Below are 26,649 nucleotides of genomic sequence, written 5' to 3' on the forward strand. Positions count from 1 at the left end.
ATCTCGGGGTACAAGTGGACTGTAAATTAAACATGAGCCACCAGTGTGATGCTGTGACAAAAAACACTAATGCGATCTTGGGGTGTATCAACTGAGGCATAACGTCCAAATTGCAAGATGTCACAGTTCCACTATACACTGCATTGCTCAGGCCACACCTGGAGCTGATTCCACTGTTGAACAACTTTTACTGTAAAAACGTTTTTCCTAGTATCCAATGTAGTTCTGTGCAGTTCTGGATGCCTCACTTCAAAAAGGGTATGGACAGAATGGAGTAGGTGCAGAGGATAGCAACAAGGATGATCAAGGGCCCTATGCCCTATGAAGAAAGACTGAGGGACCTGGGAATGTTCAGTCTGGAAAAGAGGAGGTTGAGGGGGGACATGATTGTTCTCTTCAAGTATTTGAAGGGTTGTCTGTCATTTAGAGAAGGGCAGGGAGCTGTTCCAGTTGGCACAGCAGAGAATAGGACTTACAATAACGGGTTTAAATTAAGGTGAAGAAGATACCAGCTGGATATTAAGAAAAAAAATTTACAGTAAGAGTTGTCCAACAGTGGAATCAGCTACCTAGGGAGGTGGTGAGTTTCTCCTCACTGGCAGTCTTGAAACAGTGGCTGGACAAACACTTGCCATGGATGCTCTAAGCTGATCCTGCATTGAGCAGGGAGTTGGACTAGAGAGTTTGCATGGTCTCTTCCAACTTTGTGAGTCTGTGATTCTATAACTAATAGAGAGGAGTCACCCTTTCCTCCTTGTTTCATGGAGGATCTTTAAAAAATGTATACACTAATTTATTTTGGTATAAAAATCAGAATTTTTTTTAAAAGATAGTAGAATGGAGAATTATTAATATATGTTCCACCTTGGAAATGACCAGATAATCTAGAAGACTAGAGAAAAATGCCGATCAGGGAGAATTTTGGAAACATCCATAGTTTCCTTGTAATATTCAAAATGAGCCTACGTATCACACTTTCCTAGATGAATAGGTGGGCTACTGAGTGGAGGGACATGAGGTTTTTTTTTGAGTGGGGGGGGGGGGAGTTGATGCTTTAGCACTTCAAAACAATATATAAATTTTTAGAGTATCGATAGCCCTGGCTCAAATTCACTGATGGCTTGCCCTTTCTACTTGTTTCCAATGTTGTCCTAGTTTCCTGACTTAAAATAATTCAGTCCATTGGTTTCTGGGAATCTGTCTTGTCTAATGATTTCTCACAGGGAAAGAGAGAAGGCCGAGTGGTCTGCTGCACAGCGCTCTCAAAAAGATAACTTCCTAGTGGCAAGTGCAGTTTTGTGGTTTATCAAACTAGCATCCCTGGCTTTCCAGATCTTCAGGTCAAGTATATCTCCCTTGGAGGGTTTTTTTTTAAAGGTAAAAGCAATTAAATGAAGAAGCTGCCAGTGAGCCCGCACTGTAAGGATGTATGACCATTTGGGGATGCCCTCCACTCTAACAGCCACAGGTGAATTCATGAGAAGGGGACAGAGTATCACCAAGTTATTTCTTCATGGGGTGCAAAGAGCCTCTGAGCAAGGCTGGAAAACTGGAGGGCGGAAGCTGATGTGATGGGGAGATGAGTGGTGAACTGTTGGGGTTGGAGACAAAGGTGGACAAACCACTGGAAGCTTGGTGAGAACATAGGTAGCTGTGTTAAAAAAAATACTGGTCTACGTGCAGACTTGGGTAATAGACTGCTATATGCAGAATTTTATGCACAACCTGAGCTGTGTTTAGAAAGGTGAGTGGGTGGGTTGTTTTTTTTTTTTACTGCAGTCAATCTCACCTGGTAGAATTGGCAAGCCTATTTAGACTTGCCCCACAGCTTGCCCATTTATCTGATCATCTGCAGCAAGAGCTTTTTTAAAAAATTAAAGCAGTTGTATGCATTTAGCTATTCAGACTGTGGCCCACTCCTGCCCTCCAACATTTCAAGCTTGAAAATAGGGGCATTTTTATCCTCCCCTTGAAAGAGCATGGAGTAATGTCTGTGTGAAGTAAATTAGACAGGGAGTAACTGGCACAAAGTTACCCAGTTAGATGAACAGAATGAAGCCTGGGTAGGGTTGCCTCATTGCTCTTGGCAACTGATGGGATGGGGGGGGGCGGTACTTACCTGGAAAAAGAGAAAGATTCAGGCCTCATTCCCAGCACCACTCTGGAAGTGACATCATCACACCAGCAATGTCCAGGCGACTTTCTGGTTTTGGGGCAGAAACTCTGTGGTAGAAGCCAGTTTCACCATAGAGTTTTTGCCCAAATACCAGAGTGTCAGCTGGGTGTTGCTAATGGGATGACATCACTGTCAGCAACAAGGCCTGGACCTTTCTCTTTCTCCAGGTAAGTGCCCCACCTGCCAGCTGGTCGGTAGCTAGGGGACGGGGCCTGTTGGTGGGGGACTCCCACTTTCAGTGGAGGGTCTGGCAAGCCTAGGCCTGGGTCATCATTGCTTTATTACAGTACGTAACCAGCACAAAACAGTCCAGACTTGTTAAAAACCAATATCAAAACATAACCATAATGAAAGATTTAGAAGTCAGAGTAAAAATGGAACGATAATAAGGCTGGGTCTCACCAGCCTTAGTCTAGCTTGTTAGTTTCTATCAACTGGTTTTATCACAGATTTTCAGCTTATCATGAAATATAATTGTTGGTGCATCTTTTCAATATAAATGCTGCTGCGCCAAGTTTCTTCCCTTCCTTCTAAAGCTTGTGGTGGAAGGCAAGAGGAACTAACTGGCATTTTGATAACTAAATATCTTTCATGGCTGTTATCTTGTCAAGCAAATTCTCTCCTGGGGGAATTTCTCTAACTTAAAAGCCAATACAAGCCTGGGACATTTCTACCAACCCTCTTGTTCCTGCAGAGAACCACTTTGTAGTCTTTCACTATAACTCCTGTTTAGACGTCTGTAAGAGGAAATGCAACATTAACAAGCATCAAGAGAAGAAGCAGAATAAAAATTATCCTTAATTTATAAATAAAATATTTGAAACCCATAATGGGATTTTTTAAAAAAAGAAATCATTACTTTTGCGTCACTTTAAACAGTTACCAGTAAACAGTAACATGAACACCTAAGATATCAGGGATGGTCAATGTGGAGTATCAGCTACATTGTCAAACTAGGGTTGGGTTCAAATTCCCACTCAACCATTGAGTGATCTTGAGTCACTTTGTGCATTCTCATGGCCTAACCATGAGATGTGACATTTTCTGCATGTTCATTTGTGAATTACCTGTAATTATCATGTGCATCTGGTTAGACATTTTCCTTCTCTGCTACCCTTCCACAAAAGCAGCTTCTGGGACAGCATTGCCCATTGGCTGAGAATGCTTTGTCTGCTGTCAGTGACAGTTCTGGTCTGCTGAAAGCTCCGCAGAGTCTTCCTCATTCTGCTTTAGAGGGACCCAGCAGGGTCTTTAGCCAATCAACAGCTAAAGCATCATGCAGCATGCCAGTTTCTGCTTGCTGTCTGCAGTCCAGTGAGGAAGAGGTTAGTACGAACAGACTGAAGTTCAGCAGATAGAATTAGGTGTGAGTGTTGTTGTCTGCCTGGCCTTAAAGGTAAAGGTAGTCCTTTGTCCAAGCACCCAGTCATTACCAACAGCCTCTGGTAAAGAAGATGCCAAAGAAGGGCCTATTGCATGAGGAAGCTGCTTTCTTGGAAGAGTAGCACTGAAAAAGAAGGTCTGACCAGACATGCACAATATTGGCAAGTAACCATAGCAGCCCCAATAGCCTTGCTTAGCCTGGGCTTTTCAGTGCTTGAGAGCTAAGCTAGGTCAGTCATGGTTAGTACTTGGATGAGGAACTACCAAGAGTCTTCCTGGAAGACAAGGATGAAGGCTATGCGAATGAAGGCAATGGCAAACCACCTCATCTCTTGCCCGGAAAGCCCCACTGATGGATTCACTGCGACTTGGCGGCACACCATTCGTTTTCATAACCGAACATGTGGAAAATGTCACATCCAATTAGGTCCTCCGCACAAACTCCTTCACGAGGCTGTTGTGAGGATCACATGCGAGGAGAACGATGTCTGCTGCCCTGAGCTCCTTTGAAGCAGGAGGGAAGGATAAATAATTGATAAGATGCTTGTCCCGACGAGTTTAAAATCTAATTTAATTTTATCCTTGGCCTCCCTGTGCTGAGTGCAGCAGTGGAAAGTAGGACAGTAGAAAGAAGGTTAAAAACAAATATCCCACCTTTGAGACTAACTGGTTTTGCAAGGCATGATCTTTCGCAGGCAGTTGTTCCAGCAATGGGTCTTCTGTCCTTGGCCTTCACATGGTCTGATGCACCTAGAGTTCTTTTTGTAGCAGGAACTCCTTTGCATTTTAGGCCACACACCCCAGATGTAGCCAATCTTCCAAGAGCTTACAGGGCTCTTCTTACAGGGCCTACTGTAAGCTTCAGGGGGATTGGCTACATCAGGGGTGTGCGGCCTAAAATGCAAAGGAGTTCCTGCTACAAAAAAAGCCCTGGGCCACCACAAGGAACTTGCAGAAGCATAGGAAGAAGGCTTTTCCCCAAGCACACAATGAGAAATTCCTAATGCACGCATGAATCTTTCTGTATGCCAGCCCAGCTGTAAAGATTGCACAGGTCAAACCAGAAAGGAACAGCATTATGATACAGCAGGTATGCATTGCGAGCTTTACTATCTGCATTAGTCACTGACCTGCCTTCTGGGCTTGATCACCAATACCTTGTCTTAGGAGAAATATCTGAGTGAAACAACTTAGCAATGTTTCCTGGCACAGGCTACCTCTTTCCCTTCACTCTGGGCATTCAGGACAGCTGCATTGGAGTTCAGAAGGAGTTCTGAATTGTTTCTACTTTTTTTAAAAAAGATGCCTTATACATGACAGTAAAATATCAGAAAGTAGTTGTTTGCAAAGATTGGAAAGCATCAGAACAGTGCTCCATAAAAGGAACTCTAGTCTATTTCATATCAGGGTAATATAAGAACAAGCCACATCTCCTATCCAGCACAACTCATTCAGAAGAGTAGTCTGTCCATGTTATGTATTAAATTTTCTGACCAGTCAAGGCATGTGGAAACCACTTAGAACAACAACAGAGTGAGAGAACGGTGATCTTGTGGTATTGTCAGGCTTCCCCCCTGAGTACTCAATAAACAGTCCTTGTAGGTTCAATAGGTTCCATTTATTAAGAATTTCAGGTAAGCTATACATGGCTCAAGCCAGCAGTAATGTAGGTGTAGCAAAAGGCATAGAGGCAATAATAAGTGTTCCCCCCACACCTTTTACTTTCCCAAGAACGTCTTTGGAAGTTAGGTTTCGGTTCTCATCCGCCTAAGTTGCAATTTTGATACAATGTGTTACTAAGTCATGGGTCCCTAGACATAACATTTTGTCCCATAAGAAGAAGAAGAAGAAGAATTGCAGATTTATACCCCGCCCTTCTCTCTGAATCAGAGACTCAGAGCAGCTTACAATCTCCTTTATCTTCCTCCCCCACAACAGACACCCTGTGAGGTGGGTGGGGCTGAGAGGGCTCTCACAGCAGCTGCCCTTTCAAGGACAACCTCTGCCAGAGCTATGGCTGACCCAAGGCCATTCCAGCAGCTGCAAGTGGAGGAGTGGGGAATCAAACCTGGTTCTCCCAGATAAGAGTCCGCACACTTAACCACTACACCAAACTGGCTCTCAGGTGTGCACAAGCAGAAGCATGGGAAGAGGAAGATATATGCAGAACAGCACAAGGTAACAGCAATTCAGTATTTTAGGCAAAGTACAAAAGATACAGTAACCCTTTCATGGCAAGGCACTTGACAGGTATGACCTCACATTTCTCTTGGTAATTTTTAAAAATAATAATTAATCATAGGTGGCCAACTGCACAGGTGTCTTGAAAGATATAGACTTGGCAGGAACAAGGGCCATTGTTCTGTTTATTATGGTCCAGTTCAGGGGTCCCCAACAAAGTGCCTGTGGGAGCCATGGTGCTTTCTGACGCCTTTTCTGTCACCTGCCAAGTATTTTTAGGAAATGAGTGGGGCCAGGTAGGGCTTTTGCCTAGCAAAACTTGACTACTGAAGGTTTGATTGGCCATGCAGATTTTTTTGAAAGTAGCTTTGGTAGCAGCTGTCACCATAGCACAAGGAGCTACACCGTGTTACTGAAGTTAAGCTGTGGCGATAGTTTTGTGGTTGGCTCTGCCTTCTGCAGCAGCCATTTTGTGGTGGCCATATTGTTACTGTGCTCACCATGACATGTCAGGATTCCAAATGTGCCTGCAGGCTCAAACCTGGTCAGTTTGCTGTAGACTCCAATAATGTTTTGATGCCTGATTGAATTCATTAAACATCGCTTTTCAAGGCATGGAGAAGGTGCCTAATGTGCACCATCTCATACCATAAAGTTACTGAAAGAATCTATATCCTGCTGCTGTAGAGGAAGCCTTTCTTACCTTTTGAAAAGCCCAGTTGAATAACAGCCACCTGTTCTGCCAAGGGAAAACATGTTTGCATTTAAGTATATGGCAGAAAAGGAGCACAGTGTGCTCCAAACACCTTTTCCCCCTCATTTCAGGACATCTTCCTCAACCAGCTGTGGCCATAGTACTGCAAATCATCAGACTCATTGCAGAAAAATGGGCCGTGGTGTTTGCAGTCACAAACTGACTTGCAGAGAGAGAAAAGCTCAGCCATGCTTCCTTTTCTGCATGCTGTGTATTGTCATATTAGAAGACAGCTAGATTCTCTGACAGCAACTTTCTCCATTCCCTTTCTGTCAGCTGCCATACTGTTTGAACCATTAAGTAAAATGTTTTCCAGAAACTATACCCCGGGGAGTAACGAAAGAGCAACAGGAGTCATAAAAGCAGCAGATTTTTTTGCTTTTCCATAATAGATGTACCTGGCAAAGAGGCATTTTTCGATCAACTGGCTACACAGGTATGTCGTTATCAGAGGATGGCACACTTGTCTGGTAAATCCCAGCATAGAGCAAGCACATAAGAGGACTTGTGTGTTTTACATCTCATTGCTGTGGGTTTACATCCCTCTTCTTTCCTTTTGCCTTCATGTTCTACAACAAGGTTAAAGAATTGCTGTGTTGTGGCTTGTGGAGACAGTGGGGGGTCAGTGGTTGAAATTAGAGGTTTGTCATTCCAAACAAGAAACCTATTATGATCAGTCCTATCTGTTAATGGAACAAAAAAAGTTTGGTGGCTTAAATGCTATGATACAAATCAAGCATTAGACTTTTTTTTTGACATTACATCTTCCCATACTATGAGCCCAACAACCATGCTCATTGGCAGCATGAGCTACCCATAATGCTCCTCAATACACAAGGTTACCATGTTGTGTGAATAGGGATGACATGTGCAGGGCTTTTGTTGTAGAAAAAGCCCAGCAGGAACTCATTTGTTTATTAGACTAGACCCCCTGATACCACCATTGTTTCACACGGGGCTTTTTTTGTAGAAAAAACCCAGTAGGAACTCAACTGCATATTAGGCCACGCCCCCTGACACCAACTAGCCAGAACTGTGTTCCTGCTCAAAAAAAGCCCTGGACATGTGTATTTTGCATGTCTTGGTATTTACAATCAAGAACCCTGAAAAATGCTGTGGTCAGTTTGCAATATGTATGTGCAGAATACATGGTCCATGGCAACCGTACATACTGGGTAGGGATACACACAGTTGGGTTCCTGCTACATTTGCATGTGATATCTGAATAGTGTTATGCATTCAGTAATATTGGACTAGGAGTTACATATAGATTCAGAAGGTAAAAGCATGGGGGGCAATGAGTAAGTGGTAGTGCTAAACTATGGTTTTATGCTGCTTGAATAAGCTGTGGGGAGGGGAGCTTCAGGTTTGGTTGCATGAACCTCACCCCCTTTAATGGGTTATATTGGTTTATTATACTACATCCTAGTTTGTCATAACATCCAAATCAATAACTGACAGTTTTGTGCTTGTAATTGCAAATGAGAATTGCAAACTATGTTTGATTGGTTTTTTTTTCCTGTATTGGTCTTCATTCACACAAGTCGTAGTTTGCCAGTTCATTACAACAGCAAAATGCATGGAGAAGTAGTGAGCTTGTGGGGAGTGGCACGGGGGGTGGTGGGGCAGCACAGTGATTCTATGACCTGGAAATTCCTTCCAAGATTCATTCATGGACTGCTGGCTGTGGTTTTCCATGATGCTTGAATGAAGTCATTGTTTTTCTTGCTCCTTCTCCAGCAGTGGGAAGTAAACGGTGTTTTTTTACTTTCCTGCGTGCATAGCCGTGTGTGGATGTTTGAAATTCAGGCATAATCAATATATTTGTATCATGTCTCTGCAGTTTGTTCTCACTGTCAGGATGGTGTGGGTGTGGGGAGTTAAGGGTGTTGCACTAAGGGATCTCTGCGCTTGAGTACTCAAACGAAAGCTTCCTTTTCATCTTCTCTGGACTGAACTTTGCCAGACCTCTGTGACAACTGGCTAGGGGTCAAATCCAGGTTGCTTGTGTGACTTTCTAATCTTGAGAGAATGACAGCTACCATTTTGATTTTATTGCCCCCCCCCACCAAAAAATAGAATGCACTCATGGCAGGTGGTATTTGCTAACTTAGTGTATCTTTCACCATGGACGTTATGCTTAAACTGCTGCAAACAAAAAGGTGCCAATACTCAATATATGATGTGCGGATTTTTACCAATTCCTCCATTATGACTTGGGAGAGTTTTTCCCTGAAAGGTGCTGGTACTCAATACCAGTGAGTGCCATCAAACCCCCTCCACACACACACACACACCACCTATGATCTCACTCACAGCACACCTGCATTTACCAAGTTCTGTGATGACTCTGGGTTGATTGTAGACTTCAAGTTTTGTGTATTACTTTTCACACTGTTGGGGGGGGGGGGTATACATGGTAGTTAATTTCTCCGACATGGGAGCCAGCATGGTATAGTGGTTAAGGACAACAACTCTAATCTGGAGAACTGGGTTTGATTCCCTGCTCTTCCACATGAAGCCAGCTGGGTGACCTTAGGTCAGTCACAGTTCTCTCAGAGCTCTCTCAGCCCCACCCACCTCACAAGATGTGTGTTGTCGGGAGAGGAAGGGAAGGAGATTGTAAGCCACTCAGAGAGACTCCTCAGGGCACAGAAATGCAGGGCATGGAAACAAACCTTCTTCTTCTTCTGTTAACAACACCATGATATGTATTTTATGTATTTAATTGTTGCTTTATTGTTTTAAATTGTATTTTCAGATTGTTTTAAACTGACTGTTAGCTGCCCTGAATCTGCTTGCGGAGAGGGCGGGATAGAAAATTAAAATAATAATAATAATAATAATAATAATAATTCTCCTTTTTCTCCACAAGAACAAGGTTAAAAGCTAGTGTCTGTTTTGAGTTGGCGTATTGATATCAATGGTGCATAAATGGCTATGACAAAAATGGTGGCCCAGACCATACCATTAAAAATCATAAGAGCAGAAGTAACACCCCCTCCCCTATATTTGTGCCTCCCTAGGCTTGGGCAGTCCCATACTCCAGGGATGGAGCCTGCCAGAACTTTCAGTCCTTGTTTCTGAATTTAGCTGCTTTCATACAGATTGAATAATGTGCTGCCAATGCATTTTAGTGACTGTTGGCAAGTGAATTTCCCTTTTCGCACTGGAAAATCCAGTTGCAAATGATCACTAAAGTGCATTGAGAGTGCATTATTCTACTGTGTGTGAAAGCAGCCTTAATCCCTTTAAATGGATCCTTGGACCAGATGGGGGTAATGGTAATTTTTGGTAATGGAAGAAAATAGGAAGGGATGGTTTCACTGAGATGGTGTGCTGGATTTATTTTCTCTCATGAAAGCCACTAACACGAGGAACATAATACAGAGCCCATTTTGGGGCAATCATAAAAGGAAACGGTGGATATAGAAATGACGCCTGATCCTGAAAGCGCATGGCTTGCGCAGCGGGCTCGTTCTTTCAGAGATGCTTTGCCACAACACAGGGAACCCTGTGAAGTAAACTGAGAATCTAAAGTGGTGAAAAAAGAAATGTGCACAAGAGGGGGAAAAATAACATGTCACACACAAACAAGGATGCAGACTCTGGAGCACATTTACTATCCTTTAAATGGCCCTTCTTGAAGATGCTCTCTGAGGCCATTTCAGTAATAAATTGAAATAAGCTATTTTCCCTCTCGACTTTCTTGTTCTACCCCCACCCCCACCCTTTGAAAGCATATGTTCCAAGGACAGTAGGTTAGAAAAGAGATCTAGAAATCTGGCTTAAAAGCAAATCATACCTGTACCTGCCAATTCTGATGGTACAAAGGAGAAGGCAGTGCAAATGCAAGAACAGCCCTGCTGGATCAGACCAGTGATTCATCCTTTCACACACAGCTGACTCAGCAAGGCCTGTGAAGTATAGGCACAGAGGCCTGAGCATTCATAAGAACATAAGAATAGCCTTGCTGGATCAGACCAGGGGTCCCTCTAGTCTAGGGGTGGCCAAACTTGTTTAATGAAAGAGCCACATAGAATAAATTTCAGATATTTGAGAGCCTCAAAACATGAATATCAGATTTTTGAGAGCCTCAAAACATGAATGTCAGATGTTTGAAAGCAAGAAGGAAGGAAGGAAAGGAAATAGATGGGGGGAAGAGGGAGAGAGGTGGAAATAAAGCAACTTTAACTTTAAATAAATGCATTCTCCAAGCCACCGGCTGACTTGGCTTGGAGAAGTGATGTAAAGAGATAAATGCCTTCACTGGGCCTGCTGATGGGGTGGCGGGAGCTTCAAGAGCCACACAATATGTGTGAAAGAGCCACATGTGGCTCCTGAGCCACAGTTTGGCCACCCCTGATCTAGTTCTACATCCTGTCTCACACAGTAGTCCAACCAATCCCTCTGGAGGTCAAAAACAGGGCATAAAGGTGGTGGCCCTCCCCTGATGTTAACAACTGGCTCTGGTGTGCAGCGTTTAATGCTGCTGAATATGGAGATTCCTTTTAGACACCATAGCTACTAGCCACTGATGCATCTATCCACCATGCTGTTACCCTCCAGCAAAGGGAAATCAGGTAGGGGCCACTTCCATTTAGCCACTAAAACTATTAACCAGTAATGGACCTGTGTTCCATGAACTTGTCCAATTGCCTTTTTAAAATCTGTCTGGCTGTGATCAGACAGCAGGCTTGTCATGGTCTGGCTGTGCCTCTGATCTCTCTGGAACTATTTGTTCCAAAGAGGGGGTGACCAGACACTCAATCCTCTTTTTAAAAAGTTCGAATTTGTGCATACACAGAACCACTTATTCACCATGGGTGAATATGCAGTTATGCACATATCTCTAACTTAGGTGGGGAAATGACAGCCTCAGAGCAGAAGCCACAGACCTCCAGACGTCTTGAGCGCTCATCAAGGTGATTAGATAGCCAGAAATGCGTGGGACATTTTGAGCAGTAAATACCGGACTTTCTCAGGGGTCAAGGAAGTTTGGGGTAAGATTGGGAGGTTGATGACGGGATTGGAACAGAGGATGGATGTTAATGTCACACACACATATTAAATCTGATAGGGGATGACATCAGAGATGACATCAGACCAAACAGCCCATCTGATCGCAGCCTCTGCAACTCTGCCAAATTCAGGGATATGATTGCCAGGTCACCTGCTGTGGCAGAAGAACTCCTGTTGACATTCCATCCTTCTTGCCACAATTCCTTTGGATGGCAGTTGCCATTACCATGCGTGACTTGTTGTCACAATGCTCTAGGAATCACGGGATACTCTATGGTTTTACCCTAGAGTTTCTGGTGATTTCTGGAGCACCATGATGTCCCTTTCAGTTTTCCCCAAAAGTGGTATCACATTGCACATTGACAGTACCCCCCGTGTCCCTGCCTTCATCTTCCATAGGGTGCCAGCCATCAGCTGGTAACCCTAGCTGATCCAATCACAACAGCAAGAAAACAGCATGTGTTCAGCTCTCATTGCCACAATCCACACAAAGCATGATGTTTATCAGTTTTAATGTGCCTTCAAGCTCGGTTTTTCCAGCACATCTTTTGTTCTGCTGCTGCTTTTTGTTTCATTAGCTGTTCACACACTACTGGTCATCCGCATCCAGGTAGTCTCCTTTCGGAGCAGCAGAGAACAAATCTCTTCCCTCTCCCATGAGACAGCTCTTTAGGCATATGAAGAGTTCATTAATATTTTCCATCAGTCTTCTCTTCATCCTCATCTTGCCTTTCCCTAAATACAAAGTTTACTACAGTTTCTCATTGCTAGTAACTATATCAGTAGGCATGGAAATGGCACCTCCTCCTTCAAAAGAATGACGTGTCCCATTTTTTTAGCCACCTTTCTGGTGCACCACCTATGCCTATAAGAAAAGAAAATGATGTAAACAAATGCAAGTTTCTCACAAGGGGAAAGCGAAATCAAAATATTCAACTTGAACCGAGTTTCAAGTATTTGTACCTGCCAGTGCCCACTTTGGTCTCTTCATCTCCTTTGCTTTTCTTTGCTCTACTATTTCCCCATTGTTGGTTTTAGGATGTAAACTCCTTGGAGGCAGGGGCCAGTCTATGCATCTCTGTGTTTACCTTTGTAGATGGGCTGAGTAATGCGAACAATAATGTGATACTTAAAATTTTAGACCGTTAGATTTTTATTATGGGATATGAACCTGGGTCTCCCTTATATTAGTCCAGCCCTTTAAATGCTAAACAGGGCTGAATGCCCTCCAGTATTAGGCATGCACTCTGTTAGAAAGTGACATAGATGAGACTCTGGAGGCCTGAGAATCTTTCATAATGTCCAGAACACATGATTATATCTAATTCTGAGCAATAGCCTCAGATTGTGGATCAAAAATTGCACAATGGGGCCATGTATATATAAAGAATATTTTTCTGCAAGACTAGGTGAAGCTCTAGGTTTGCAGGAAAAGGAATGTTTAAACATTGAGGGAAGGGTGTCAAAACCTCTAAAACAAGGGTGGCCAAACTGTGGCTCTTTCACACATATTGTGTGACTCTTGAAACCCCCACTGTCTGGTTGGCCAGCTTGGAGAAGGTATTTCTTTCTTCAAATCACTTCTCCAGCCAGCAGTTAGGAGAATGCATTTAAAATTGCTTTCTTTCCACCTCTCCCTCCCACATCCATCCCCTCCATCTATTTGCCTTCCTTCCTTCCTTCCTTCCTTCCTTCCTTCCTTCCTTCCTTCCTTCCTTCCTTCCTTCCTTCCTTCCTTCCTACTAACCAACCTACATCTCCTCCTCCTTCAATACTTGCAATACAATATCTTGCAGCTCTCAAACATTTGACGTTTAATCTATGTGGCTCTTACATTAAGCAAGTTTGGCCACCCCTGCTCTAAAATAATAGAACTCCAGGGAGCCTCTGGTTGTCCCACTAGGAAAGCATGAGTAACCCATCAGCACACCCTTTTCTCCAAGTGGGCAACATTCAATCCCTATTTCAAGATAGGAAAAACATTGGGGTGAAGGCTTAAGCCCTCTCTTTCTGCTCACTACAGAGAATCTAAGTTTCAGCTGGAAATTCTCAGTGAAATCTGCTTGACAGAATATGGCAGCATCATGTGTAGTGGAGGGAAGGTGGGATGGTACAGCCTGATCCCATCAGATCTTGGAAGCTAAGCAGGGTCAACTCTGGTTAGTACATGGATGGGAGACCTCCAAGGAAGACGGCAGAAGAAGGGAATGAAAACTCACCTCTGCTTCTCACTTGCCTTGAGAGCCCTTTGCTGGGGTCACCATAAGTCGGCTGTGACTCGATGGCAGGTTACACACATGCACGCACATATTGCGTAGCTAGGCCCTAGAATGATTGATTCTTCATCAGAGCCATACCCATTCAGATTGTCACTGGAGCAACTGAATGCTCCTCTGTACAATGTGACCCAGCATTACATTCTGAATGGTGCAGCTCAGATACAGGTTAGTTACCATGCCGAGGAAAAGGGCTAAGAAATGGCTTGAGCCTATATGTAAGTACTCATGAATTCATATGTGTGTTTTTATGGCTGCAAATACCGCACAATGGTGATTGACTGCAATTTCGCAGCCTCCATATCACACAAATACACTCAATAACTCATCTCACCATAGGAAATCAGATACTGGTTTCACAGCATCTCTAGCATTGGGATATGGTGCTTGATTTCAAATGTGTGCAGTATAAAAGATGCCTAGCATTGCACCAGGTATAAAATGTTATTGTTCCTTCTTGCATTCTCTTCATAAAGAATATAGCCTTTGTGTTGCATTGAGATGAAAGCGGTCTTGCTTCTGAAGCTGCCATGAGCCAGCAAAGTGTTTGTTTTTAAATTTCTAACCGCGCATCTTCACTGTTGCTGTTTTAAACCAGGCCTTGATGACTGCCTCCAACAATACATAAAGAACTTTGAGAGGGAAAAGATCAACGGAGAGCAGCTATTGCACATCACTCATCAGGAGCTCGAAGAGTTGGGAGTCACTCGCATTGGTCACCAGGAACTCATTCTGGAAGCGGTGGATCTGCTCTGTGCTTTGGTAAGTGATTTGGTTACCTGAGAACACCCTCCACAATGATTTTTGTGGTATCATCTCAGTCCAAGGTAAGGGAGTTCTTACTAGGGTTGCCAAACAACAGGTGGTATACAGCATAAATATACAAACCGAGATCACAGCGACGAAATGATGTGTTCTATGTATTTCAGCTATTTACTAAATAAATTAATAAAGATAATTCATACAGCCAATACTAAGGTGCTTTTAGGTTCGTTTCTCATATATTCCAACTGTATAGCAACCTACAATACCATTAGACCAGTCCACAAAATTCATGTGCAAACTTGCAAAAAGTTCATTCCTACAGAGCAGAAGGAATCATCTCTGGAGAAACTGGACCATACAATAACATATTTAGAGTCGGTAACCTACTAGGTCAAACAGTTCATCAAGATAAAGTGCCGATTCCATAGACTAAAGGTGCTCCAATGGTTTACCAACCTGGTCCTCCCATATTCTTTCAGTTCCACTGCAGAACATAGATTCCAATCAAATTGTATATTTTTATTATACTGGCCGGCCTTAAGACATCATTTTGCCCCCTCAGTTTTCTCAAAGATTCCAAGACTTCAGCAGCAAAATTAAAAGCGACTTCAACTTCATTCTTACAGTCTGTGGATTCCAGTTCACCTGGAGGAAATGGCTACTCTGGAAGGTGGACTCAATGGTCTTGAAGTCTGTCCACTCCCCAAACTCCACCCTCCCAAAATCTCCAGGTATTCCTCAACATGGAGCTGGCAACCTTAGCATTCACATGTGCCTAAAATCAGGAGCCCCCTCTAATCAGCGATGGACAATGAAAAAATCTGACAGGAAGAAATTTGATTAATTTGAAACATGGTGTTGGAGGAGAGTTTTACAGATATTGTGGACCACCAAAATGTCAAATAAGTGGGTTCTAGATCAAATCAAGCCTGAACTCTCCCAAGAAGTTAAAATGACCAAACCAAGGCTATCACACTTTAAACACACCATGAGAAGATAAGATTCACTGGCGGGGGGGGGGGGGGGAATAATGCTAGGAAAAGTTGAAGGCAGCAAGAAAAGAAGATCCAGCATGAGATGGATTGACTCAGTTAAGGAAGCCATGAGCTTCAGTTTGCAAGACCTGAGCAAGGCTGCTAAGGAGAGGATGTTTTGGAGATCATTAATTCATAAGGTTGTCCTAAGTCGGAAGTGACTTGACTGCACTTAACCCCTCCCCCACACCCACTCCTCAGAAAAGTGCATTCATCATGTTGTCGTGCTAAATATAAACATCCTTTTCAGAGACAGAGAGAGATTCTGCGCCCCTCCAGTGCTTCAGCTAGCTCCTCACAGAATCTTTCTGCTTCCCTCTCTGCGTCTGAATCTGAACTGCTGTTTCTTTACACATCACATGGAGAGAGGGCTATCTCCTCCAAACCCTAATGGGTACTTGAACAGACCCAGTTTCTAGTGAAGCCCAGAAGTGAGACATCTACACTTGTTAAGAAACATTCCTTTTGTCCCCCCATCCGTAGAACAGCTTCAGGCCAAACCCATGAGACAGACTCATTCACAGTAACCCATTCCTCCAAGTTCTTAAGGGCCAAACTACTTATTAGTTTGTGTCTGGGTTCCCTGACTTTGAATCAGTCAGTTGCACATCAGCTGCTAGCTGCCTACTGGAAACTCATTTTCCATGCTCCAGTTCAGCTTCACTCTTTTCAACATGACATCTTCCTTATATGAAACTGCCCCAGGAGGTGCTGTTTGTCTCCTTGGAATTGTATGTATACATACTGATGAGCCTCATGTGCAGCCCCCCCTCCCCTGTGGGGCAAATAGGGCCATTTCAGGTTGGGAAAATGGCAGATCAGATGGCAGATCAGAACCTGGAAACCGTGTACTTGGGAGGAAAGTCGCAGCTGACAAGTTGAAAATCATAACACATAATTTGTCCTTGTGACAAACTGTGCTGTAAAAGCTCATAAGTGCTGTGTAAACATGTAAGGACTGTGAAGGGTTCATGCCTCTCAGAACCAGAGAGCCTTGAGTGACAGGCTGCTCAAAGAGATTTAATTGGTTATTGTCAGTTAAGAAGAAAGACTTGGGAACTGACTGATGACTGAGAACTGGAATAATTTGGCCCTGACTGAAGAGTTTAAAACTGACTGAGAAAAGTTTAACACTGTCTAAGGACTGGAAAGGTTGGCAAGGAGGAATAGGATGATTGGTGAAGACCCCCCCTCCCAGACCAGAAAAAGGGATTGATCTTCTAGTTAGAGAAGTGGTTCCCTGCCCAATTTATAAGGGAGATAGTTCAAAGACTGAAGTTTAAAGAAGTGATCTTTTTTCCCTCAAGTTCCTTCACTGAGCCAGCTGCAAAATACAATTAAGTAACAGGGTGGAACACAGATCATCAGAAAAGAAAACAGATAAAGGGGCTGCTCAGCCAGAAAGGAAGAGAAAAAACAGTCAGAAAATCCTACATCTGAGTGAGAGGATGGTGCTAGGTTGTCATAGTTCCTAACATAATCTTGTGATCAACGCTTTAAACTGCAAAAGACAGAACACAAGAAGCATGGCATGGTAATGGCACAGCCACTGGGAAATGAGGATTTACTGCAGAGAAGGTAGATGACTGCATTGAAGATTGAAAATTCAGGACAGCTGCTAGAGTTGCCGGTCTCCAGGTGGTGGCTGGAGATCTCCTTGAATTACAACTAGTCTCCAGGTAAAAGAGATCCATTCCCCTGGAGAAAACGGCTGCTTTGGAAGGTGGACTCTGTTGCATTGTACCCTTTGAGGTCCCTCTCCTCCCCAAACCCTGCTCGCCTCTGGCTCCATCCCCAAATGTCCAGGAATTTCACAATCAAAAGTTGGCAACCTAAGCTGAGCACACTGTATGAGTTCCTGTTCGTCAGTTCACCTCCAAAGAAGTGCACCTCTTATATGTTGCTAGAGCAGCCTTTGAATGGAAAAGCAGTTTTAAAAACCCGAGAAAAATAAAAATGGTAAATCCAAATATGCCATCTGTATTTTTGCTAGAGTTCCTGAAATTTTTGTTTCAACAGCTCTTCTTAATGAACACATCCAGACGGTTTTAAACTCCTCCAATTCATTCCCACCCCCCCCAAAAAGCAGTTTGGAACCAGTCTCTCCAACTAACACGAATAATCTATCTCCTTGCTGTGTTCTCTCCAAGTTGATGTTTCTGAATGGTTTTCAAGGGCAGCTCCATGATCAGCATATTGTGGTAGTCCCTCTCTCGGCTTTTATAGGCCCCCACACAAGTTTCTGATCACTGCTCTAATGGACAGCAGCAGTGTTCATACTGAAATCTGATTCTGTGCCATCTCTCATCTTCCATTCCATTTGGGCTCACCCCATTGACTTTATAATCTGCACATTGTTCACATTTATGCTCATGCGTGGAAGTCCAAGTCTTGAGGATACAGAAGTCCAGATGGCAGTGATAATTAGACTGGAAGATGATTGTAAAAAAAATGTATAACTCTTCCACCGTCCTTTCCCCCAAGAACAGACTGTGGAACCAAATGTGGAAAGCAGAGACTATGACAACTTATAAGGGGCATCCTTGAATGCATTTGCCCCTTTCTTGAGTCTACTTTGGGGGAATATTACACACTATCCTCTTGTATGAACCCATGTGTCAGCTTCACTGTGTGAGTTAAGTGCCATCAAGTTGCTTCCAGTTTACACTCTATGAATTAATGACCTCCAAAACATCCTATTGTTGCCAGCTTTGTTCAGGCCTTGCAAACCGAGGGTCATTGCTTCCTTGTCTAAGTCAGTCCATATATTGGATCTTCCTCTTTTCTTGCTGCCTTCGACTTTTCTAGCAGCTTCCCCACTCCCCTAAATTTTGTTGATCACTCACAAGGACAGAATGTCCTCTTCCCAAATCCAGCCCTCCTTTGTTGTCTCTCTGTCCCTCTGGAGCAGTTTTCCAGTGGAGGTGAGGTGGGCACATTTTTTTGTTGGTGCTTAGAGGGCGCTGCAAAGTGATTGTTTTTTTCAGAGGCTTTCGGGTGGATATGTCCAGTTAAGGTTGCATTTTGTTACATCTATATGTTGGTGGTCCTTTTGGGCAGACTTTCTTTTTGAATTAAAAGGTTAAGCATGTATTTTGGGTTGTGCTTGTTCTGTTGTCTCACAATTGTGCTGTTTGTAAGCCGCTTTGAGCACATTTATTTTGATGGAAAGGTAGAGTATAATAATTTCAGTTACATGGGGGAAAAACAATGCACCCTCTGCATTCATTTAGTCTGCAACAGCTTTTCTTCCAGAGTTTTGAAGCCAGATGTGCTAATGAATTTATCAAACCATTTTCTTTTGAAAAAGAGAATATTTAACACTTTTACAGTGCACTCTTAACCGATGTGTTACAGCTTTCTAGACCCTTTGACTTCAGTAGAAGCATGTAGCTGTGTTTCCAATAGCGCTGCTACAGTGCAATCCTAAATAGAGTTGCATCCTTCTAATTGCATTAAAGTCAGTGTAGGGTGTAACTGTGTTTAGGACTGCGCTGTTAATCTTTCAGATGGAATTTGTGATGTCTTGTTTAATAGTTGCATGGCAAACACATTCAGCAAAGTTTACTATGGATAGGCATTTATGGAAGGGAAGGAGAATACATAAGAGTACTTATGGAAAGGAGTACTTTTGTGTGCAGTGTTTTCTTTTTTTTTCGTTTTCTTTTTTTAAAAAGACATTCCCAAAATCTCTCCAAGAGCCAAAATCGGAACATGATTTACTTGGAAAAGACAACTGGAAATCAGGACTATTATACCTGGTAAATAAGAGGTGTGAATTTGGCCAGCAAGAAAGAAAAGTGTTCTAGTCAGGGCTTTTTTGTAGAAAAAGCCCAACAGGAACTCATTTGTATATTAGACAACACCTCCTGATGTCACCATTGTTTTGCACCATCGTTTTTGTAGAAAAAGCCCAGTAGGGACTCATTTGCATATTAGGCCACACCCCCGAATGCCAAGGCAGCCAGAACTGCGTTCCTGCTCAAAAAAAGGCCCTAATTCTAGCCCTTCAAAGTGGCTGACAAGAAGCAGCTTTCCAGGAGCTGCTGCTTTTGGGGAGGACTGATAGTACTTCATGGCTAATCCTCTCTGGCAGAACAAAGTTTGTGCCCCATGGCACCTCTTTTATTGAAGGTTTTATTCAAGGTATATCCAAGTGGGTAGCCTTGTTGATCTGAAGCAATAGAACAAAGTTTAAGACCAACTAAACTGGATTCAGAATGTAAGCTTTTATGTGCATGCACACTTTGTCATATGATGAGATGGGGTACAGTGAGCGGTGCTACATATAGCTGGTGGACAATGGTTAAGCATGCAAAATAGTACAAAGTTAAAATCCAATGAAATAGTGAAATAGTGAAATTAACAAATTGAAGAATAAGTTTGGTCTGGATAGTATCAGGCAATAAACATGTCAGAGTTGGAGAATGATGGTGAGAATCCACCCATCACAAGGCAATAAATGTAGTGTCTGTTCACTGCTCTATTTCTCCTCAAGCATAGGTTAAATTGAGAACATCTTTTTCTAAGGGGTGTTTCTGTCCACCTAATTTACTTTTTAACATGTAGCATAGCATTATAAACATAATTCCAGTTTGCTAATACAAAAAAGAAGACATTAGAAGACAGTGGAAAGATGTGTTTAGCATATGTAATGAGATAAACAACCAATATCCCTTATTCCAGTTTGTCAATACAAAAAAGACATTCTGATACACTATTCGAAAAGAGAAATACTTCAGAATGTAGCGGATGTATAATTCTACTTGGTGAGAATGGGTTTAGCATATGTAATGAAATAGGAAACCAATATCTCTGTTCAGTCCCAGGGAGGTGTTTGTTCCAAGTTTCATAACAACTTGTAATTCAGCTATTTCCCCTTCCATTCTGCTCTTGAAGTTCCTTTGTAGTAAAACAGGTACTTTGAGGTCACTCATTGAATGCCCTGGAACGTTGACGTGTTCTCCCACAGGTTTCTCAGTGTTGCAATTCCTGATGTCAGATTTGTGTCTATTTATCCTTTGGCATAGGGTTTGTCTTGTTTACTCTATATAGAGAACTGAAGGGCATTGTTGGCATTTAATGGCATAAATAATGTTGGAAGATGAGCAAGTGAAAAAACCTGATATGGTGTAGTTGATGCTGTTAGGTCCAATGGTTGTGTTGTCTAGGTGTATGTGACAGCAAAGTTGGCATTTGGGTTTATTGCAATCCTTTTCCTGTAGTGTGATAGGATGGGCCAGTAGCCGCATCCCAGCTTGCTGCATCCTTCAGCTCTTATAGTATCTGAGATGGGTTTCTTTCTCATTGCCACCTCAAACAGCAGTTGAAACTCCTTTATTCAAAGTATATCCAAGTGGGTAGCCTTCAGTGACTGAATGTGTGGCCAGCCATGAGGTCTCAGGGCCTGGACCAAACATCTTTCTTTCTCACATTTCTCTATCTCAAACATGCTGTCTTATGAGTATGAAAGAATAATGTGTTTATTATGCCATCATAGAGCGTATGATGGCAACCGTGTCCAGGCCCCCTTGGAAATTTGTTCCTTGGTAAAATATGCCTGTTTCTTCTCTTTCCTGCAGTGTTTGGGTCCCACTCCAACAGCTCCCTAGACATAGAGAACTGTTGTGTCAGGGATAAGGGCCCTAGCCCTCATGTGCTAGATTTCCATGTGGAGGGGCATTCAGTCGTGGGGAGCCCCCACATACACTCTGAAATGGCTTAACTCAGACATATGTTCACCACCACCATAAAAACTCAGCTATAGTTTTGTAATCATCTGTTGGAGGCCATTTTGGTGGAGTGGGGATCTCAGGACAGTGTGCTGCCCGGTCCCATTGACACAAATACTTCTCACATCCACACTCAGTATTTTTTTTTTTTGTGGGACCAAGATGGCAAGGGGAGGAGCAGCTTGACATCTTTCAATGATCCGATTCTGCCCTGAGGACTGTCTGTCGCTGGCTTCCTACCTTCTTGGCTCTTAGGTTGTTCCTTTTTCTGCAGCTCGGTTGCCAGCTGCATCTTCTCTATGAAATGCCGCTGGAGTTTTTGAGATTCTGCTCATGAAAGCTCTGTAAGTGTGTGTGTGTGTTTTATGAGCCGGAGGAACAATTGACAGCTCTCTCATCAAAGGTTTTCTCTGTCCGGATGATTTTGACCTGCAGCTCACTTACAAGTAGAGGCTAAAGATAATGATATCTCATTTGCTTCCATCTTTGCAATATCTAACTCTGTAATTAGCATTTCAAGAGCCAGTAAAGTGTAATGGCCAGCATCAAACCTTATGATGAACCACATGCTGATTTTTACTAATAGTACAGTGGGAAATACATGGACGGGGATAAGGAACTACCAAAGCAGCTTCTGGCGGGATGCTGCTAGTTGAAGCCTTTTTTGAATTATCCAGGGATCCACTTCATGAATTGCTGTGAGGCTAGAGAATTGGGTGAAATCACCACTCTTTGCCTTCTCTGTGGGTCTCCCAATCCCCAACTTCACCTTTTTGGCAGATAGAGGCAGCTTTTGGGAGAAAGGGAAGGCAGGAAAATGTTGTTTTCTCTAGCAATTTATGTTGGCAATGCATAGGATCCAACCCAGAAATTCCAGATGGAACAAATAAACTTGGCTGGCTTTGTTCAGATCTTATCTTACAAAACGCTGCCCCGTTCTCAGTGTTCTTGATGGCTTTCAATCTCAGCTTGAAATATGTAGTCCAGTTTTCAGTTTGTCAAGTCAAATCAGTCTGCAGGTCCCAATCAGTTCTAAGACCGATTACTAGCAAATGCCCTGGACTGATGAATAGAGTCTTAGGGCGTTTTCGCACTTACCTTACTTGGCAGCGACGTTCCTCTTCACCGCGCAGCGTCTGCGCGGATTTCGCATACGTTGCTCCGCAGAACCTGGAAGAGCCACAAAGTGGCTAAAAACCAGTTTACATTTGCGATGCAAAAGCCGCGGGACTTTGCGGCTCTTCCGGGTTCTGCGGAGCAACGTGTGCGAAATCCGCACAGACGCTGCGCGGTGAAGAGGGACGTCGCTGCCGAGTAAGGTCAGTGAGAAAACGCTCTCAGTGAGAAATGCGTACATCAACCTATTATAAATGAAGGTATTATTTATTGATTTATTTACTTTCAATTTATATCCCATCCATTCCAAACGAACTAAGGGCGGCTAACAATCAGAATAAAACCAACATCTCAATTTCAGGTATAAAACAACAAGACATAATAATTTACAATTTAAAACAATTTAAAAACAAAATATTGGTGCTTTACAGAATATTAAAAGCCTAGGCGGCTCAGATCATCCGAGGCCTTCCATTTATCTGTTGGTGGTCCTTCTGGTGGAGTTGCCCAGCAGCGTAAGAGTGGCAGCCTTCTCTGCTAGTTGTTATAGGCCTGTTTAAAAAGTTTGGTTTTACAAGCCCTGCGGAATTGGGAGAGATCCCATAGGGCTCTTATGGCCTCGGGGAGAGCATTCCACAGCATTGGTGCTGCCACTGAGAAGGCCGGTATAGAGCCCAGTCTGGCCTCCCTTGGTCTGGGGATGGGCAGTAGATTTTGAGTTTCCAAACATGGTGCTCTCTGGGGAATATATGGTAGAGTTCAAAAATGGAGACATGTCTTTCCCAGCAGTGCTACTGCTCGCTATCAGCAGCACTGTTGAAACTGCAGTGGTTTCCTCTGAAATGCCTCAGTTTCTCCAGCAGCAAGTTTCACGCTCTCTAGCCAGGATAACTGTGCTCCTGGAAGCAAGCTTTTGAGCAAACTATTTCTTCAACTTAAGTACACTTTATGTATATAGATCCCAGTAGGCAGCCGTATTGGTCTGAAGCAATAGAACAAAGCAGTAGACAAGTGCACATTTAAGACCAACTAAGTTTTATTGAGAATGTAAGCTTTCGTATGCTGTTAAGCAGACTTCATCAGACAAAATGGGAATGGCAAGCAGCAATACTTAATATAAGTGGCAAGTGTGGAATCATGGGAATGTTTTTAGCAGATTAAAAGAATCACCAATAGGGATCTGTGTTTGTTAGTGTTAGGACAAAACAGGGTTAAAAAAACATTGGCATGATAAAAAGCAGACTGCTGTTGTAGGTGCAGGTGCCATAAATCTAGGTAACGTTCTGGCTTTGTTAGTTTAAACAGAGGTCATGGTTTCTCAAGAGTTGACATGCTCAAATGAGGGATGTGAGCTGTTTGTCTCTTTACATATACTAAACCACCTTCCACTATACTTTAATGCACCCTGTTTTTCTAAGGGCTAACTTATATTATTTATTATTTGTCTGTGTCCATTATGAAGTTTATATCTCTGCTACCTAATCTTGAATAGGTACGCACATGGCCTGGCCCGATACATGGGCCGTTTTCCCACTGACCTTACTCCAGAGCGACGTCCCTCTTCACCACGCAGCGTCTGCGCGGATTTCCTACCAACTGCTGCCCACAACTAGGAAGAGCCGCAGCTTTTGCGTCGCAGATGAAGAGGGACGTCGTGCCAGAGTAAGGTCAGTGGGAAAACGGCCATGGTCTGGCCTGGTCTCATTTATGTCAGATTTGGCCCTCATAACAAATGAGTCCGACACCCCTGCTCTAGAGTATAGGCCTGGCTAAACTTTGGGCGTTTTCGCACTGACCTTAATCAGCAGTGACGTCCCTCTTCACCGCGCAGGATCTGTGCGGATTTCGCACCAATTGCTGCGGAGCACCCGGAAGAGCCGCAAACTGGTTTTTGGCGGTTTCCATGTGCGCCGCAAAAGCCGCGGGACTTTGCGGCTCTTCCGGGTGCTCCGCAGCAATTGGTGCGAAATCCGCGCAGATCCTGCGCGGTGAAGAGGGACGTCGCTGCCGATTAAGGTCAGTGTGAAAACGCCCTTTGTTTCTCAGCTCTTCCAACATTTTCAGGAGGGCCTCTGTGTAGATTTCTCTTCCGGTTTCCTTTTTTGTGGCAGCTGCTTTGAAACTGTCACTACATTAAGAATACTTACTGCAGCTATTCAAAGTATGAAGCAAATGGAACATTTTTGAGACCAGCACTTTATATAAAGTTAATTCTCTAAAGCTTTGGTACAGGAAAGCATAACAATTGACACCTGGAATCTCTTATCAAGCTTCCTTTATAACACAAAAGGTTTGAGGCCCCTGCCTTAGAATGTCTTTGTGCAGTTAGCCTGTATAGGCCATAGATTATGGGGGGGTGTGGGCTTGCTTTGATGAAACTAAGGCCGTGTCCGAAACTTGGGCTGCCAATCCCCAGGTGGAGGCAGAGGATCCCCCGGTTTGGAGACCCTTCCCCTGCTTTAGGGTCATCAGAAACCTGGGGTGGGGGAGGGAAATGTCTGCTGAGCACTTCATTATTCCGTATGGAGACTGATTTTCAGCATAGCATCCAGTGCCTCTCCCCAGAATACCCTCCAAATGTCAAAAGGATTGGACCAGGGGGTCCAATTCTATGAATCCCCAAAAAGGTGCCCGTATCCTTCATTATTTCCAATGGAGGAAATAATGTGTGCGGTCTCTTTAAATGTGATGGCCAGAACTCCCTTAGGAGTTCAATCAACCCTTGCTCCTGGCTCCACCCCTAAAGTCCCCAGAAATTTGTTGAATAGGACTTGGCAACCCTATGAAACAAGGATTTACTGGGCCACACACCTCCATCATTTAGGTCACTAAGTTAAATAAGGTTACTCTTTGAGACCAGTTCAGGAAAAAGATGCTTTAAAATGCTATTTATAAAGACACAGACCTATCAAAAATAGAAAACAGCTGGCTTCCCCCCTCCCCTTGATAAAATAAATGGAACTTCACTAATCCCCACCTGCTTTTCAGCAATGGAAGGCAAGTACTAATAGGGATGGATTTAAGTATGTCATGGGAGCGTATGTTCGAAGAGGGACAAGATGACATTTACCAATTTAAAATTGGTTCAGTTTAATACTGAACCACAAAGCTGAAGTGCTGTCATAAAAATAGTTATGCCAATAATGTCCCGGGGTGGGGTGAGGGGATGTGTAGTTTAATTTCATGTTTTCATGCTTTATAAAGCTACTTGGAGCATCTTGTCTAATTTCCTGTGTTACATGTTGGAAGAAAAGGGGCAATTAAATTTGGTATGAACACAGCTACACACCATTGAATTAAGAACTAGTTTTGTAAAGCAGTTTCTGCAGTGAAAATGCTTGAATACTGTGTGTACAGGGTTGCCAACTCTGGCTTGGGAAATTCCTGGAGATTTGGGTGCAGTGCCTAGAGAGGGGGGAGTTTGGGGAGGAGAGGCTAGGGTTTGTGATGCCACAGAGTCCATCTTCTAATGCTGCCGTTTCCACCTGGGAAACTGATCTCTGGTCTGGAGATCAGTTGGTCTTAAGATTGCCAGTCCTTAGCTTGTAAACTCCAGGACCACTGGAGGACAGTGTCTGAAGAAATTGTCATCTCACAACTTTCTAAGAATTCCCCACATCTCTGTGGTAAAATAAAGGTTTGGGAAACTAAAGCACTGCATGACCCAATGATGTCACTAATGCATATATATTAAGTAATTTAGGGTTGCCAATCCCCAGTTGGGGGCAGGGGATCCCCTGCTTTGGAGGCCCTCCCCCCACTTTAGGGTTATCAGAAAGTGGGGTGGGGGAAGGAAGTATCTGCTGAGCACTCCACTGTAACCTATAGAGACTGTTCCCATAGGATATAATGGAGAATCAATCTGTGAGTATCTGGGGCTTTGGGGGCTGTTTTTTTTTATTTAGGGGCACCAGATTTTCAGCATAGCATCTGGTGCTTCTTCAAAACTGCCCCCCCCCCCAGTTTCAAAAAGATTGGACCAGAGGGTCCCATTCTATGGGCCCAAAGAAGGTACCCCCATCCTCCATTTCTGACGAAGGGAAGGCATTTAAAAGGAGTGTGGTCCCTTTGGAGTTCAGTTGTGCTTGTCACAACTGTGCTCTTGGCTCCACCCCCAAGGTCAAAATTTATACATCCTGAGGTTACACTGTCCCTGATAAGGGGATTTCACTCTTAGGACCTAAACTGGAATATTTGCAATATTATTATT

General features: G+C 43.4%; 1 protein-coding gene across 1 annotated transcript in view; it reads left to right on the plus strand.

Annotated features, from left to right (window-relative positions):
* LOC132579512 (connector enhancer of kinase suppressor of ras 2-like) overlaps positions 1 to 26,649 on the plus strand; it is a 575,915-nt gene that overhangs the window by 174,910 nt on the left and 374,356 nt on the right. The window contains exon 2 of the mRNA XM_060249934.1: positions 14,391 to 14,554. Coding sequence (XP_060105917.1) covers positions 14,391 to 14,554 — 164 coding nt within the window. The remainder of the gene's footprint in view (positions 1 to 14,390; positions 14,555 to 26,649) is intronic.

The sequence above is a fragment of the Heteronotia binoei genome, chromosome 11, assembly GCF_032191835.1.
Source record: "Heteronotia binoei isolate CCM8104 ecotype False Entrance Well chromosome 11, APGP_CSIRO_Hbin_v1, whole genome shotgun sequence".
In the NCBI taxonomy this organism is placed as follows: Eukaryota; Metazoa; Chordata; class Lepidosauria; order Squamata; family Gekkonidae; genus Heteronotia; species Heteronotia binoei.